This window comes from Drosophila hydei, unplaced genomic scaffold (genome assembly GCF_003285905.1).
Source record: "Drosophila hydei strain 15085-1641.00,03,60 unplaced genomic scaffold, DhydRS2 tig00008122-arrow-pilon, whole genome shotgun sequence".
NCBI classification, from domain to species: domain Eukaryota; kingdom Metazoa; phylum Arthropoda; class Insecta; order Diptera; family Drosophilidae; genus Drosophila; species Drosophila hydei.
In genome coordinates this window covers 4,867,375-4,886,388 of record NW_022045833.1, presented here as the reverse complement: position 1 = coordinate 4,886,388, position 19,014 = coordinate 4,867,375, and the positions used below count along the sequence as shown (strand labels likewise).

Genomic DNA, 19,014 nt, shown 5'->3' with positions numbered 1-19,014 from the left:
CATAAAAAATGTGGGCAGCAAATAGTTGTTAACAAGTGTGAGCAAGGCGCCGGACTAGTAGTTACCCTGTAACTAGGTGAACAACTCAAAAGTTTTGATAGAAATTTGGTAGAATACTTGAAGGAGCTGCTACAGATTTTTCTGTTGGGCAAAGTTGATCAGAGATAAATATATATATTCTGTCTCTTAAGTATCTATATGAAATATATATAAATAAATATTTAAAAGTACAAGCAGACAGTACCACAACTTTATCTCTATCGACTGCTAAATCTTCATCTAAAATATCTATCTAAATAAGTAGCCAACTGCTGAAGGCTTCACAGTCTGGCCAGACAGCTCAGCAATATAAAGACTATTTTCAGCTGAGACACTCGTCTTCGAGCATACCCCATTTCTGGTTACAGGGTGCATAAAGAGTTTAAGCAAAAAAAAACAGAAAAAAGAAAAGAGCTTTTGGCTACGCTACACAAATTCAACCAACCGCGAAGAACGACCTTGAACAAGTCGGTTATAGATAGTTATATATGTATTGGAAAACCACTATATACATATCTATCTATGTATATATAACTATTTGTAAGATTGCAAATTGTAGATACAGTTAAAAGCGCGCATAAATAGCATTAGATACGCGCTGCTGTTGTATCTTTATATATTTATAAACACACTTGAGCCCGAGTCGAAGTCGAGAGATTGAGCAACGGGGTAGCTGCGGCTGCTGCGGCTGCTGCGGCTGCTGCGGCTGCGGTGGCTGATGCCGTTGGCTTTCAAAAGTGAAGTGCGCACAGCTCAGCGCACAATTAGTTCTACATAACAACAGCAACACGTCTCGACTCGCTGCGATTCAAAAAAATGAAAATTGAAAGTAACTGTGAGATACATTTTTGGCTCATTTGCTGTCGCTTCGCAGCTGATGATGACGAAATCGTTCAGCCGCAGAAATTATACTGCGCTTAATGCTCTGTAGGCAAATACACACTCGCACACACACACACTTCAGAGTTTTTTTTCGCAAGTGTCACACGCTGCCAAAATGTGTTTTGCTGTTTGCTATTCCTTTTTGGATGCCAAGCCAAGTGTTGAATTCATTTTAGCTGCCAGCTGCTTTTCACAAGCATTCACTTTTAATTTCATATGAAAAGTGGTTTGAGAAGCCGTTGTGCATATAGAAAGAAACAACAACAACAGCGAACACTAACTATAACTAACTTAGTCAATAGCTCAATCGATTCTCCCCGTTGAAAGATGCTGGGCTATTACTTAATTAAAGCCGGCTTTGCTCTTTATTTTATAGCCGCACAGACAATTTAATTTCTGTGTCCATTAATGCACAGCGAATAAAACTGAAACTCATGCTGAGTCGAAGGCTTAGATCTTGCGTCACACAAATACACACACACACACATATATATATATATATATATATATATATAGAGGTATATCAAAAACATTTACTGATTCATTATCCTTCACTCTTTTTGTTGCAGGTGAAAATCTGGTTCCAAAATCGTCGCTCGAAGTACAAAAAAATGATGAAGGCCGCTCAGGGTCCGGGCACCAACAGCGGCATGCCACTTGGCGGCGGTGGACCCAATCCTGGTCAGCATAGTCCTAATCAAATGCACAGCGGTAAGTGTTCGACTGTTCAAGTCGATCACATTTATATATCATCAACTAATACCCTCCATGTTTCTTTGCTCCTTTCACTTGCAGGCGGTAATAACGGCGGTGGCTCGAATAGCGGCTCACCCTCACATTATCTACCTCCCGGACATAGTCCAACGCCATCAAGTACGCCTGTGTCTGAGCTATCACCCGGTAAGTTTGCAAAAAAAAAAACAAATACTCAGATATAGATATATGACAAATATGAGAAGTTATAGAAAAAAGAAAATTTATGAAGAAATTCTCTCTGATCTTTGTAAAATTTAAAACATTTAAAGTTGCAGAAAAAATTAAGTTTTTCAATTAAAAAATCAGAGATTATAAATAGTTAATAAAATGAGTCAAAAAGCTAAAGTATTGCACAAGTTCTTTAGAGTTCAAGTAGTCCAAAGTTTTATGTTTTGATATCCCTCAAAGAAGTCAGCTCAAACTCCTTAAATTTATGAATCTCTTATCAAACTCTACTAACTCACGCTCACTTCTCTCTCTCTCTCTCTGCTCCCGCCCTTAGAATTCCCACCCACGGGTCTTAGTCCGCCAACGCAAGCGCCATGGGATCAGAAACCGCATTGGATCGATCATAAGCCACCGCCGCAAATGACGCCACAACCACCTCATCCAGCGGCGCCGCATCCGCAATCGCACCACCACAATCCGCCACCACAAATGGGCGGCTACGTACCCCAGTATTGGTATCAGCCCGAGACGAATCCCTCATTACTAACGTAAGTTGAAGAAAACAAAACAAAAAAAAGACCACAAATCCGAGCAAGCAAAAACATAACGAAAGCTTTCATAGCCAATAACTAACTCAACAACTGTTGTACGCTTCTTTTCTTTGCTTTCTTCCACTTTATTCAATCCGTGCAGCGTGTGGCCGGCGGTTTAACATCACCCAAATCAACTGCATCCGCCGACGCCTTCGGCTGCGTGGCCGCAGTCTACGCAAACGCAATGCTATGAGACGAGGCCCTGCGCCGAACTGAATCTCCATCACAATCATCATCATCATCAGCAACAGCTGCAACATCAGCATCATCATCATCTACATCATCATCAGCATCAACATCATCATGATGAGGTATTCGTGGGCGTTGGCGACGGCGTCGCAACGGTGCAGTGAGGTTGACCCCAAAAAATTATATATATATATATATATATGTATATGTATATATATATATATATAGATATATACAAATCTTAGCCAATAATTAAATATTGATTGAGCATATGAATTGATGATATATATATATATATATATATATATATATATATATATATATATATATATATATATATATATATATATATATATATATATATTTAAAAGAACATTGTAAAATATTAAATAATAGAAAGCAGCTACATTTTGTATATGTGAATGAGTCGTTTTACAGTTAGTCTAAATAAGAAATTAAAAAAAATCAAAACAAAATAAAAAATTATAAAAATAAAAAATAAAATACAATAAACAAAACACACAGACAGAAATTCCTCAATTTAATTTTATGCGTGTCCTTCATATTGTTTATATATATAAACATATATATTACTATATAATTTTCTCTCTTTGTAAACTATAGCAAATTGCATAAATTGTATATGAACAATAAAAAAACTAAATATGAAATCAGCTGTTGATCTTAAGCCTTTTTTTTAGAGCCAAGCAAAGGTCTAATTTGTTTTTGTTTCACACTTTTTTTGTATAGATAAAAGAAAAGAGCGACAAAACACAAAATGAAAACAAAAAAAGAATCAGTAAAAATCAGATCTCAACGGAACATTTTGCATATAATTTTTGATGATGTCTCAAATGCACTCGGAACAACAATAAAAATATTTAAAAAAAAAGAAAAATAAACAACAATTAATTTTTTCATGTTATGTGCAATATAATTAATAAATGAAAATAATAAAATTTACAAAAAACTGCTGACAAGTTCATTAAAAAAATTAAAATTAAATTCAATTGTGTAAAAAAGGCGTTTAATAAAAGTTTTTATTGTAAATTTGTGTAAAATACAAAAAAAATAATTTAAGCTAAACTAATTTTGAAAAGAACAAAAAATTGAAGAAAACAAAATAAAAATTTCATAAAAAAACACTGCATAAAATGTAAAGTAAATTTAATTAAAATTAAAGGCAAACAAACAATAATTTTAATGAAAAGTTATATATATGTATAAATATATACATTTATATATATCTATATATATGTATAATTGTAGTGCTTGCTGTAGCTGTAATTTGTAATTTAATTAATTAAGCGGTAATTAGTGCTTGTGGTTAACTGTAGTTTTATTTAAAGAAAAAAAGAAACAAGCAAATGCACAAAACAAAATATTAAAAAATAAATTTATTTCAATGAAATTGTATTTAGTTCTTTATGATTTCATTTGCATTGTAAACTATTAAATTAAAGTAAAAAAAAAAACATAAAATAAAGTAATATAAAAATAAAGTTAAATTAAAAGGCAGAAAATATAGAAATGTATATGAAAAGAAAACAAAATATATTATGTGCTAGCATTTAATTAAATAGTTTTAATCTAGAAAATGGCAACTACTTTCTAAATAAATCAAGACAACAACAACAGCAAACAGATATATATAGATATATATGTATGTCAGACAGAGAAACCAAGCGAAAACCCATTTAAGTTGTAGTATTTGTCGTAATTTTTAAAATCTAAACAAATCAAATCAAACGAAACAATAAAAAACACAAATCAAATGAACGAAAAATAAAAACAAAAATAATTATATATATATATACAGAAAAAAAACACACAAAAATTAAGTTCAATATTTTTGAATTACAGCCACTTTGCTGGGGTGTTCTTTTTTATATTTATCCAAGGATTGGCACGCGGCGCACATTAATGCATTTACATTAAATGATTTTACACTCGAAAAAAAGAAAGTTAAGTGGCAACCGAGTACGGCGTCGGAAGGAAGCATAAAATCTGTTCCATTAATCATAAAGAATGCAACAGGATATGCTTGAGGCTTACAGGCTTTTACAATCTGTACGCTGAATGGTTCCATTATGTGCTCAAAGTCGCAAATTGCACAGAGTAAGAGAGGCAGAGAGAGAGACAGGGGATGCTAGCGCAAAGAGATAACTGCAGAGACAGTGAAGCTGAAGAAGCTGACGCTTTAACAGCCTTCAAGTGGCTGCCAATTGAGGCCATTGCCTAGACAGATTCGCCATATTATACTAATTTAATTTAAAGTCGAACTCTTTATACCCTGTACGCATTGAAAATGTGCAAGGCCAACTACTCTGGGCTAAATTGATCAATTTCTTTGAAATCTATATGAAATTCAGTTATTTCAGCACAACTTGTACCTTTACAGGGGTAAGTTTATTAATTTTACTTATATTCTCTAGCAAAAATATTGACTTTATTACTCTTTGAATATATTTTTGCATTCTCTACAAAAGTGTTCTTCAAACAGCTGCCTGAAGTGGGCTTCAGGGTATTTCCTAGTCAGGCATTCCTTTTGGAACCATTTTTTACTTGCTTTTAATTAGGCTGGCTATAGAGCTGTCTGCCTTTTGCGCACACTCTAATGCACTTACAAATATAATTGAATTTTTTTAAAGCACACAAATGTATTTTTTGCTAATATAATTTTTTAAATTTTTATTTACATAATTGAAAATAAAAAAATATTTATTAAAGCTACAAAATAGATTAGGCAGGCTTTAATGCATGTATATATACTTATATACACATATCAGACATGAAGACCAAAACAAAATACGTCAATCAAGCAGCAAGAAGTTTTGAGTTTTGAGTCCTGCCACAAGCACTTCACACACAACACACGCACACACACACAGCTCACTCGAACTTGTCTCAAGAAAAGAAACTGCGAACAGAGGCCTCAACTGTCGCCTACTTGACTCTTGTTTTTTGCTCATTAAATCAACACCTTGTGACCATTGTGGCACCGAGTACAATGGGCATTGAGGCCTGTACAGATTTGTTTTGGTTTAAAGCAAAAGAATTTTGGTTGTCGCAGAGGGATTTTTGCATTTGAATGTTTTTGCGATTTCAATTTAAAATGAAAAAAAGAAAACGGAATGTCAAGGCATGCCACAAAAGGTGCGCAGCTCTCCCCCTTTCTCTCTCTGTTTAAGTGGCAAGTACTTGGCCTTTTGACTTCTTTTTTAATTAATGTCATTTCTCACTTTAGTTGTGCAGTTAGAGATACAGATACAAATGTATCTTGACTACGAACTGCAGTTGACTGCTCAAATTACTTGCTGTACTTAGCGTGTTTACATAAATTAGCTGCAGTTGCAGTTGCAGTTGCTGCTGCTGCTGCTGCTGCTGCAGTTGTTGCCACTGCATTTCGCAGGACGTCAGACAAAAGTTTGTGCTAAAGAATTTCCTCGTAAAAATGACGCATACCAAACTTAGACACAACGGGGACAACGCATCGTCGTCGCTGTCGCCTGACGACCGATCCGTTCCAAAACTCAACAAGGCTCTACTTGTTGTTGTTGTTGTTGTTGTTGTGGCCAGGCCCTGTACCAACCGGGCCCAATACCAAATTGGTATTGGTGTGTCGAGCAGGCGAAATACTCGTACAATAAATAACGCAGCAAAAGAAAGAAAAACTAAAATAAGAAACTACAAAAACAAAGAGAAACTAAAATTGGCTAAGAAACGAATGTTGAAATACTCTACTTTAATTAGCTTGACTAAATGGAAAATGAGTCTGAAATGTGTGGATTGAGTAAAATTATAAAATATATTTTTTATTATTTTTTTATATTTTTTTATTCAAACTTGCATCAGACAAAATATCAAAAATTGCTTCAAATACAATACTTTTAAAGCCAAAGCAGCTCTATAGATTAAAGTTTATAGGTCCTTTTACTACTTGGCTTTAACTAATCATATATATTAAATAAAAATTTTAGAAGACATATGAGAGAAAGATATCATAATTCAGTCTTACGCTGGCAATGCCAGAGGCTGAAGCTTGGCTTTATTTCTTTTAGGGCTTGAGAACTCTCTTTGAAAACACTTTCGATCTTAATGCCACCCTTTGAGCCGTCGCATATATCATATGAAAGTGCATATACCCTTTGGCTAGCGCACAAATGATTTAAAAATAAAAAACAAACAGCGCAAAGAGCGCTGCAGTTGAAGTTATTTGTGAAATTCATCCGTCAAAGTCGCTGCTGCAACCAACGGCCCTGGCTGCTCGTCCGCGCTGTCTATGCCGTCCGCTGTAGCCATTGGCTACTGTTCGCTGGCCAAGTCGGTCGTCGTCGTCTCAGACTTTGGGTCTTTGGCTTTGAGTTTTAGGTTTGGGGCTTGGCGTAAAACTTAAAAAGCGTTCCTTTCATGGCTTTGCCATTGTCTTTTGGCCGGCTACTGGTCATGCCGCGCTGTGTGCTATGTGGTAGCTGCCTCCTCCTGCTGCCCCATTCCACTTGCTCTGGCTCTGCCTGCCCCTCCCCCCTCTCCGCTGTGGCATTCCTGGGCACCGTTCGCTTGGAATGATGAACGATGTGTCGCTGATGACCTGATCAAAGTGGAGCATCTGCACGCATATCGATTGCACTCGGCTTGGGCAGCAAACGGACTAGGAGGCCAGTCGGAGGGCTGCTGGGGCGCTGCTGCATGTTTAAGGACATGACATTTTTTGTCGTACCGTTTGCTAAAATAACTTTGTTAAGATTTTTGCAAGTTTGCAACTCGCTTTGGGGGCAGACAAAACTCAGTCACAATTCGCTGCGAAAGGGACAAATTTGACATGGCAGGAGTAGCAGCAGCAGCAACAGTCGCAGCAGCAGCAGGATACAGAGTCAAAGCCTTTGTTTGCTGCATTTCAATGAGACGCGATAAATCTTCAACTTGCCACAGAGCAGCGCTTTGGGGGCAGCCACTGAAGCTGCCTCGAGACAGTCAGCCAGCTGAACAGCTAACAGACAACGACATTCGTTGCTCTTGTTGTTGTTATTGTTGTTCGTTTTTAGCCCGGTCAACGAGTCGCTGACCGATTTTATGACAAATGTATTTTATGAACTGTCAAAATAGGTGTTGAAAATGAATTAATTTGCTCTCGACTCGCTGGCTGACTGACTGCCTGACTGACTGACTGACTGTTTGTTTTTGGCGGCAACATCAGAGTCGCAAGCGTGACATTTGCAACGAATCGTGGCTCGAGGTTCGGGGTTCGGGGGTCGCTGCTTCAGCTGCGCCTGCGCCGAAATATGAAACCTGCCAATTACTGTGCGACTTCCTACGCAATCAGCTCGCTTGCATTTCACAAAGCACATACATACATCTACAGTCCGCACCCCATCTATGAAATCTGCTTAATTTAATCAACAGCAGCGCATTGGGTGGGCGTGGCAAGCACGTGACAAACGCCCGTTAGAACTAGTCCAGCAATGTAGCTGGCTGCGTGGCCGACAAAGTAATAGGAGTAAGAAGGTTATGCTAAGATATATATATATATATACATATTTCGAAATTAATAGGTAAGTCATGGAAGCATTAGGTGCATAAGGCACATGTGTGTCATTCAGCTGCCTTACTGCAAGGTGAGATAGATAAAGGTCAAAGAAATATGTAGGTTAGTTAGTTCTCTGAAATTGATTAAAGAATTGGCTTCGCTGAGGATGCAAAATTGTTGTAATATAATCAAATAGAATTCAATATATAAGTCAATAGAGCTGTAGATGATCTTATGCCACACGAGTTTAGTGCATTATTAAGAGATTATGCCACGAGCCCATTGATTGGGAATGGGAATTGCAGCAAATGAGGCGAGGCAGACGGCTGAGTTGATATAGTTATGTGTGTGTCTGTTGCTCTTCCAGTCAGTCTCAAGACTTGAAGCATTTAATGTATATCCCATAACTCAACCCAAAGTAAAATCTAAAAGCGCAGCTCAAGCAACATACGCTCATGTATGTGTTCATGTATATGTATTATATTAACATGCATGCATAGAAGAAGCGCTGAGAAGAAGCTGAGAGCAGGGTATCTGCTAGTCGTGCAAGCCCGACTAGAGCAGCCTAGTTTGTTTAGTTTACATTTCAATTACGTTCTATAGAGCTTTGCTATATTCGCCTTGATTAAAGCTAAGCTATTTCCATTTTATAGCGAAATTATTAAACAACCCACTCAGCAGCTTCTGATTTATTAAATACATGACATTTATTGCATAAACTTGCCAATAGTCGGGCAAAAACAAAACCTATTTCAATTGCATATATTTGAGCGACTTTGTTGAATGGCATAGGCAAGATCTATATGGAACGGATTGGCTAATGTTTTATTTATTGTTAACCAACACTGGCATTAGACATTTCGAGCAGCATATGATTATTGTAACGTTTTCATAAATACATAAATAAATTGTTAAGGAGTTCGCCGGGCTTGGGGGAGCCGGGACGCTGCCGCTTTCCCAGATGTTGGCGTGAAACGCGTTTTGTGTGAATGTGTGCCTCATGTTTAATGCGAAAGTTGTGACTCGAGCAAGGCAGCAGGAGACATCGCCTATATGCGACACCTAATGCAGGCTCGCCTGCTTCAGGTGCTGCTGCTGCTGCTTCTGCTTCTGCTTCTGCTTCTTCTGCGCGCTGTTGTTACTTATGCAATGCTCAAGTTGTTCACAACACACAGGCCAGCAGAAGACTCTGGGGACACTGTAGCATACGCAATAAACACATTAACGTGTTATTTAGTTGTCAACACGAACAGCCAGCCGAATGGTCGAGCCTTTGATATCAACCGGCAGCCGATCCCAAAGAGAGCGAGAGAGAGAGAGAGGGGGCAAGAGAGACCGATCGACCGATCCACATGCCTTCCCATAAATATATCTATATATCTGTGGGCACACAATATATATATGCTAAATGCTAAATTAACTAAATCTAAAGCAAAGAGCGCAAAGCTCGCTGCTGTGGTGTGGGTGCCTTAGACAAAGGCCACATCGCGGCGCGTCGCTTGACAGGCAAAACAATGCGATGCAGCACAATGCGAAGCGGTCAAGTGAAGCAAGTGAAGCCCGGTTCCCAGGCAAACGGAGATCAGAGAAAACAATAAAACAAGTAAAAAAACATGCTGCAGCTCACAATGTGACTGACTGTTTAATACTCGTTCACAGCTCAAATTAATCTTTGATCAAAGTACTTTGAGTCTTCTTGCAGCTCTTCTGCATAACTGCCTATATTGCTGTATAATGCCTAACAGTAACATATATACAACAAACACTACATGAACAAAGTCAACCAAGCTAATACACCCCTTTTCGGCTCTCGAGCGAGTGTTAAGCAGAACAAAAAATGCCGCATCATGCGCCCGAATGTTTTTGGTTTGTTGACTTGGATTGGATGGATGGATGAATGGATGCTTGGATAGATGCCAGTTTAAAACAGTGCCCGAGCACATTTGAGAGATATGTCATAAATTGATAGAGCCAAGTGCTACACCCGCAACACACGCACGCACACACACTGTTGGAAATTGTCGTCGCGACACAAAACTGATTTATGATTATTTCGCAGACAATTAAGACAAATAAACGCAACAACAAACAAGCCAAATTCAATTAAATCCATTAAAAACTAAGGCGCTGAACGAGTGCTCCCACAGCAACTGCTCAAAAGATGCGACAACTGTATCTGTGTGTGTGCCCCTTTATGCTGCTGTATCCCTAACTGTCTTTGTCTGTCTCTCGATTGAATTGCTGCAGCGACAACAACAAGAAAAGCAAACATTAATGACTTGACCTCTGGAGGTCAATTAAATTGACTCGATTTGCGGACGGCGCTGAAACAATTCGATTAGAGGGGCAACAACAACGACGACAACAACAACAATGACAGCAACAACAACAGCAAGCTGTCTTTATTCCCTGAAAGTGTTTGGGCTAATCAAGATGTGGCTCATGCAAACAAGTTGAACTTCAGGTCGCGCACAATGGTTTGACAAATCAGCGTACGAGCTAAGGGTGCAACACGGCCCATGCTCCACCAACCAATTCAGCTACTAACCAACCACTCAGCCAACCCACCCAGTCAGTCAGACAGACAGTAAGTCAATTATTAGAATGTTGCTTGGCCACTCGTCATGGAATGTTACTCAATTAGGGGCCTCAAATATACTCTACAAGGAAATGTGCATTAATCATATTTTTAGCCAGGGTCGATAAGCGCTCTGTTTATAACTGTCATCCACACGTAGAACGTAGCTATTTAGTAGGGTTATTATAAAAAATTACATTATCACAAAAAACTATATTGAGATTTATATATATTACATATAAATAATATCACTAAAGCTCCGCTTATTAAATAAGTTATTTTCTATGCGTTACAAATTGTAGGCCGAAATCATAATACTTTCTTCAAGAGTATGAAAATCTAAAAATAAAATGGAGCATTATAAGAGTTAAATTAGCAAAACAAAAAGAAATTGTATAAGAGTCATATAAGTAAATAATTAGATATGTGTATAAAAAGCAGGCTTACTTTTCTAAGAGCGACTTCCTTACCCTCTCACACTTTCTCTCTCATTCCTCTCTCCTTCTGTTTCGATATGTTTGTCGCCAATTTGCGCTTGGGTAAAAAGCATAGCAAAAATAATTTGCAGTAGAACGTTTTACTTTTCAAGCAAATCTTTAAACGCGATAAGCGACTTTAGAAAATAAATTTAAATTAATAATAATTTATTAAATTCAATTAATAAAAGCCACGTGTGTATGTGAAATGATAATATGTACCTGTTCTTTGTTTTTTTTTCCTGTGCCCTTAAATATATAATAAAGAATCAGTGAAGTGCGCATTGGCTATTTCTTGTTGCAGAGCTTTTACACTTAGCACAAATTAATTGAAGCGGCAGAGAGGGAAAGAGTCACATGAGCAAGAGAGAGCATAGAAGAGAATCGAACGTTGACATTAGAAATGTAAGCGTGCTTTTATACACATACATACACATAATTATTTACTTACTTATTATAATTGATTAAAGTAATTTGTGCAGGAAGTGAACTAGAATATTTCACATCAAATTTATCCTTTGACATTTTAAGCGGCCATTCTTTTGGTCGAACTGTTTGCGCTTTACCGCATTGCCTATCAATGACAATATCCGCAAAACCAATTTGATATCACAATCAACACAGACAAACACACTTACACAAATACCGCAAAAGTTTGTGTGCAAATGGTAATGAGACACACACACATACATATATGAAACTGCCTGTGAGTTAATATTAATGGCGGAACCGGATACAACGTTTGCCATGTTTGTGGCCAAAAACTTTATTGGCCAGAAAAAAAATGTAAAAATAAAACAGTTATCAAAGAAGCAGACACAAAGCATGCAGCTACGTGATATGATTAAAAATAACTAACAAAAAGGTGCGTACGTATATGTATATATATATATATGTATGTATGTATATAAATATTGATATGTTTTTATGTATGTTTATTCATCATAATCGCAGCTCTCCAGCTCACAATCAAAATTGAAGTGAACAGCGTGTGGCCTCCAGCTGTGCATTACACTAAATGCTCTGCGATAATACAAATGCATCACGTGGTGTGCATTTTGTGTGCCTGTGTGTGCGTGTAATGCATTTGGATTAGAATGCAGCAAGCCACGCCCACAGCACTATGTATCCTTGGCATTGTTCGAGCCATGTGCATTTATTTGCGGATTATCATTGTCGCACTTCTTTCTATTATGTTTTCCTTCTTTTTTTTTGTAAGTAGATCAATTTTCAATCAATACAGTTTCGATAGTGCAACAGGAAGGGGGCATGTGCAGAGGTTGTGAGACAGCGCAGCGGGCAGCCTGTTTTACAGGCGTGCAACAGCCTAATGCACTTCTCGGCTCCGATCAAGCTGCTGCCTCCCATGGCGCGATAGAGATAGGGACAGACAGATGGAGAGAGAGAGAGAGACAGTGAGATAGAGTCGAAGTAGCCAGCGTTGTTTACGCTCTAATTGCGGCCACATAGCTGGAACGGAGTACCTCAAGAAATCGATTAATGGAAAACCCACTGGGCGCTGCGTACCACTGCCTGCCCCTGCTAGATCCGGCTATGGCAGCCCCTGGCCCTGGCCTAACGACCAATTGATCTCTGATGATGTTGTCGTCTCTACTGCTGCTGCTGCTGATCCCATCTGTGCATTTTTGTTGAGATTTGTTGCTTTGAATACCCTGTTCGATGAATGAAAATTTTTGTGTTAAAGAAAGTCTTCCATTCACTGAATTACGTCAGCCAGCACAAGGTGCATTTGCAGCAACTGCAGTTGGATCTAGGTGCGGGCCGTATAGATAGATTTGTATGGTATTTAACTTAAAGTAATGTATATTCTGTGTCTGGTTATATATATATATACATACTCGATATTAGCCATGTGTGTTTCATAATATATTATTAGATATATTTTTATATATGTATATCCTTTGCAGATATAATTGTTCTGAAATGATCTAACGCTAATTAATTTTTATCGACTTTATTGTATAGCAAGATATGAAGATTCGCTTTATATATGAAGTTTGGCCTAACAACTTTTAATACCCTGCTTAAGCTCAACTGTTTTACATATATATTTATATAGTTATAATTCTCTCATTATATCAAATTATTGTTACAAGCAAAAGAAACAGAAAATCAAGTCTTCAACCAATGGCTATTTCCAATGCATACCAAAATGTACAGGGCATCAGCTAGTCAGGCAGCAGCAGCTGCCTAATGTACTCTTGTTTATTATTAACACAATCTATTGATGTTGATCGGTGACCGGTGCCGAGCAACCTGCTGCTCTGTGCCTCTCTGTGGCTCCGTTGATCGCATTTTGTAATTTAATGCTCGGCTTCTGGTTAATTGCCACTTTCATTGTTCAATGGACCCCGTTGCCCTATTCGTATATTCATTGATTCGTTTGCACTGATGATAGATACATTCACTGAGACTAAGACACGTCTACACTGTGTGCGATTTGTTGTGCTTTTGTTTTCGATTTGGTTTAGTTTTGATTAATTTCGGTTTGAACTTTGCCGTTGAATCAGCTTGTGGCCTTTAACTATTTTTCAATTCAGCAGCTTTAAGGCATCTCAATCAATTTGATACGCACATCTCACAATGACAACACTCACACACACAGATAGAGATTTGTTGAAATTCTCTTTCTCTCAAGTTTCTTCACGCCTTTAACTTGGCTGATTGAAACTTCAAATTGTTTTTGTCAATTGAAAACGGATTGAGATTTAGTGTTTCATAATAGCTTTATATTATAGTGCTTTATAACCAAACATTTGTGGAAATGACTAGAGTTTCTGCATATTAAATTTGTATCAAAGTTTTAATATCTTAAATATTTTGATTTGCCTGTGATTGGAATACAATTTCTTATTGCAATCAAATCGTATAAACTATAAGAAATTGTTTAGTGATTGGAAGGAATCAACTATAAATCTATATATATACAACTATATAAAACTATAAATCATAGTTAAGAATTGAACTTCGGCTTAGCTTGGTCTCCTTTGATCGATTAGCCTTAGTTAGTTAACTACTTCAATGAAGCATGGAGTAAAGCTATTAAATAGATCAAATAAATTTTTTTCAATTCTTTTCGTTATAGATTAGGATGATGGTTAAGCTTGAGCAAAATGTCAATAGATTATTATTTTTTTTTACTTGTGAAAGAATGGTCCAATATATCCAAGGTCTATTAGCTCAAACTAGCTAAATCAAGTTTTAAAATTGATATGAGAAGAGCTATTAATAAAAGCTGATGCAAGCTGCATTTACTGTGAAAAGTTAGAGAATTTATGTATATATTTCAAATGATATATAGCTATAGTATATGCTCACCATGATCTTCATTATGATTATGATTGATATTTGCATTATCAACAAACGAGTACATGAAAAGTATATCATAAGATGGTTATGCCTGTTACAGGGTGTAGCTAAAGGGGCAAGGTCTGCAGGCTACCCTTTGAGCAACTGCCACTCGAACGGACCCGTTGCCACGTTGCAACAAATGTGGCAACAAGGGGCAAGTTGCTGCTTACAGTTAGGCCAGTTGCAGTTGCTTTCATGCCATTGTTTAAAGCGCTTCCGGGGCCAGCTCATTCGGTGGCGGCTGCTGCTGCTGCTGCTGCGGCTGCAATTCAAATTGGATTGGATTCTTAAGACGTCAAGCAGCAGAAGGACAGGAATTGTGCACCACGGCGTAGGGCGGAACTTGCCACTCGCTCAGCAACGGGCTCGAATTTTTGAATGCCCCGCACACACACACACACACACACCTTTCGCACTGGCTCGCTACCAGCTCATTGTGTAATCCAAAACGCGCCGGAAATCAGGGCAACAAAAAAAATATAAAACGAAAAACGAAAAATAAAAAACAAACTGAAATAAAATAAAGAAGAAAGCAGCGTACAGCAAAATGTATTTGGTTAACGCCCATGCGAGCGCTCTCCAAAATACAATTGCATAAAAAATGCGACGACGACGACGCAACTGGCGAAATCTGTGATTCAGATACGTGTGCAGAAGGTGTAGCCACGCACAGACATACATATATATATAATATATATATATATACGTTATATATATAAATTGAATTTGAAATTCTAGACGTTTACCTTTGCAACCCCTGCGCCCAAAGACTTCCACTTGGCATTGTTCTCTGCTCTACAGCGCGCACATATACATGTATAGCTGTATGTCCATATATATATATATGTACATATATGTCAATTAGTTTCGAGCAGTCAATTACGCACTGCACAATTACAGTGTCCGAGTCAGAATATTAGCCGCAATAGATCAGTTAAGTTGTTTTCCACAATATCAACTTTTGACACCAGCTCATTGTATGCTCTTTGCCAGGCAGTTGTTGTTGCTAAGTAAGGTATATATGTCTATGCATATGCTTGCTCATTATATATATAAAATGAAGAGCTATATTCAAAGTTCCTGCTTTGCGCTTGAGCAGTAGACTAAGTCGTTCTGAAATGCTAAGCCAAAGTAAATCTGTTTCTCTATCTATAAATAAATGTATATAATAAAATTATAAATCTAAAACTGTGACAGATACAGCGTCTTTTGGACTTGACACGTCCACTAATTTGGGTAGATATATCTATATCATATATAGTATTTCCTAATTTGCCTCACCCCAAGTGGCAGTATTGAGAAAACACTATATAAATCGAGGCATTTGTTTCAAATTTCAGAAGTCTAGCTTCAATGGTCTAGCTTCAATAGATGAAAAGCATATAGATAAACAGGCAGACACCCTGCAGGACACAAAATAAATATACTGCAAGCTTAAAATTACCAAAATCTTAGCTTATTAATTTTCTTATTCACATCAATTCCATCTATAAATTCTAAAGCAAATTAATTAGAACTAACTAAAACTTGCGAGTGAAATAAAGCCGATTTATTTCACTCGCAAGTTTTTTCCAATATTAGCTTTCATTTTGCAAAACGAACTTGTTATTTTATTGCAGTGTGAAAACTCTTCGTTAGTGCATCTAAAGTTCGGTGTGTCAAGCGCAAATTACCTTTCATCCTGCCTTCTCATTTGTTCATTTTTTTTCGCACTGGCAAATTTCACTTTCAAGGTCACCAGACTAACTTTTTCTCCTGGTCTATAATCTTTTTTGATTGTTGTTATGTTTCTACTATATACATATACACATACACACACACATACAGCTGTGTACCTATGTGTGTGTCCCGTTCGCCCATTAAATTATCATGTTCGGCTGCTTCGGCCTTTCGACATTCATTTTGGGCCAATTTGCAATTATGTTGCGCTTGTGTCTGTAGTTGTTGTTGTTGCTGTAGTGTGTATATTATTATTATTATTATTATTATTATTACTTTCAACAGACACCACAAGAACAACAACAACAACAGCAGCAGCAACAATTTTATATATTATGTTGCCCGAAACAAAGTGATTGACTTCTGATTGACTTGCTGAAATGTGCGGAACAAGTTAAGCGAAGATCTTTGAGCACGAATCCTGTGAACGAGTCTTTCCTTTTGGTTGACCGCACTAAAGGTTTTTGCCTTATCAGTCAAGTTAGTAATTGTGCTGCAAAGGTTTTGAAACCTAATGAATGTATTTTATTTTAGCTAAAACCATTTTATTTTGTGACAGTTTGAAAGAGTTCTGAAATAGACTTATAAGGCTTTATTGCAATTGCAAAAGTGGCAGGTTAGGTTTGATTAAATTTGTGATATTAACATAAATATATAAAATATTTATGAATGTCAGAAACTGTATTCAAGTAATCGAAAGTAAATTAAAAAACCATGGGAAACCATTGCAATAGATATAAGATGTTGCATAAGGGTTCACAATAAAAGGAGTCAGCTCAATACAAGATATTGTAGCTCAAACATTTGCTGCTTCCAGTCGGTTCCCCAGGAGTCGTAGGATAGACAGAGCAGGACAACATAAAGATGGCCGTAGCTCAATTAGCTAAGTACAGCAAAAGCTGCTTTATCTCAAATAGATCTCAAATTGTCGCATAAAAAAACGTTAAAGATACTTTGACTTAATATAGATACATATATGTAGATATATATAGCTATATATCTTCCATGCGTCGCCACCCAAAATGAAACCTTTTGAAGGCATTGCAGACTCCGTTACGCATTTGTGCGCATATTAGCTTCGTTCGTCCTTTCAGCTAGAGCATTTGGACTTGGCTGTCAGCTGCGCAGGGTGTAGACACTTGCTGTTGGGCTGCCCCAAATTGAAATCAAGTCACGTATTTGATTAAACATGGCGACTGCCATGTTAGACGCTCCAAACTCCAGCTGCAAAGCTAACGAGACAAGAGTTGCAGTTGCTATCGTCGCTGCTCACCTTCACATCCGCCTCGGCTGCGACCATCAATGGCCTAATTGCACTTATTATTATATATATAGAGGTATATATATATAGCTATATAAATATATATATATAGAGTAGCATAGCTGGCTCGAGCGGCGGCCCGTTTAGAGAGCTAAGAAGTCATTATGAAATTTCTCATCACACTTTCAATGCGCGCAGTTGGCTTTTGTTGTTGTTGTTGTTGTTGTTAACATTTTCATTCACTTCATAAATCATTTGCGCGTTGCATGAAAATTGAATTTGAGAATTAATTGAAAATTTCATGGCAAATCGCATTTTGGAAAAGCTGCCAAAGAAACAACTATGAGAATTTGAGAGCTCGACTTGGACGCCATTTTTAATGATGCTCAAAGTAGCTATGTACATACATATACATCTATATGTGTACAGCTGCGTAGGCTTTTGCAGCATGACTATTTTGCATCTCACACACACACACACACACTCATACACACACCCGCTTGCATAGTTTGTATTACCGCAAAAACCAAAAAGACTTTTGCCAAGAATTTTTGCCTCACTGTCGAGTGCTTGTTGGCCAAGTTCCTTAGCTGCTTACAGTGAATGCTATTTTTTATACTTTTTTTGTGTTGTATTCGCCCCACTCTCAATGCTGCTGCTTCTTCTTCAGCTGCGACTCTTTGTGTTTTTTTGCCTCGTCGAGTAGTAGAAATAAGTTGTATGCGGTTTGGCCAGCTCTCGCTCCTCCGATGCGTTGTGCGCATTTTGGGCTTTTGGCTTGGGTGGTTCGCCTTTTGCTAGCACGCAAAACAACACCAACAACAGCTGCCACAAACCACCACAACAACAACAACGACGACGACGACGACAACGTCATGCCATATAAGCCACAAGCGTCGGCCATAATGCGTTGCAGTTGCTGCATATACCTGCCTCTATATATATATATATATGTATATATACATATATATGTATATATGTATGTGTATGTACATCTGTGTGTCTGGCTTTATGCACGCGTACCGCACGTACACGCAACATGTAACAGCAGCAACATGGCGTCGCCTATAGCAGAAACCCTACCTACCATAAGTACATGTGCAGCTGTATGGGTAAGTATAGGTGTAGCTATAAGTATACGGATATGAAGTACAGCAAAAAAAAGCAGCAAAAAAGAAGCAAGTAAGAGTGTAAGAGAGTAGCTTGCCTGACTAGTTAGATGACCTGTTAACAACAATAAATAGTTCTGAAATAAATAAAGATATATCTATTGAGTATCACATGTATGTACAGTGTGTAGGAGTAGAAGTTGCCTGACTGTCATAGTATATATAAATAACTATGGAGTATTGAAAAAATGCATAACCTTTAGTAGGTTATAAAACATAAGAAGATCGGCGAACACTATATCTCTATGTATAGTTTAAATTCATATATATTCCACTAGTATTTAA

General features: G+C 37.5%; 1 protein-coding gene across 2 annotated transcripts in view; it reads left to right on the top strand.

The window, feature by feature from the left end:
• LOC111593820 (homeotic protein distal-less) overlaps positions 1-2,797 on the top strand; it is a 28,337-nt gene extending 25,540 nt beyond the window's left edge. Inside the window, exons 4-7 of one of the 2 annotated variants that reach the window (XM_023306852.2) lie at positions 1,491-1,632; positions 1,717-1,821; positions 2,180-2,393; positions 2,539-2,797. In XM_023306852.2, the coding sequence (XP_023162620.1) occupies positions 1,491-1,632; positions 1,717-1,821; positions 2,180-2,393; positions 2,539-2,557 (480 nt within the window). In that variant the 3' untranslated portion in view covers positions 2,558-2,797. Of the gene's footprint in view, positions 1-1,490; positions 1,822-2,179; positions 2,398-2,538 lie in introns of those variants that run through there. The other variant, XM_030225040.1, reaches the window with a different exon arrangement.
• The last annotated feature ends 16,217 nt before the right edge of the window (positions 2,798-19,014 follow it).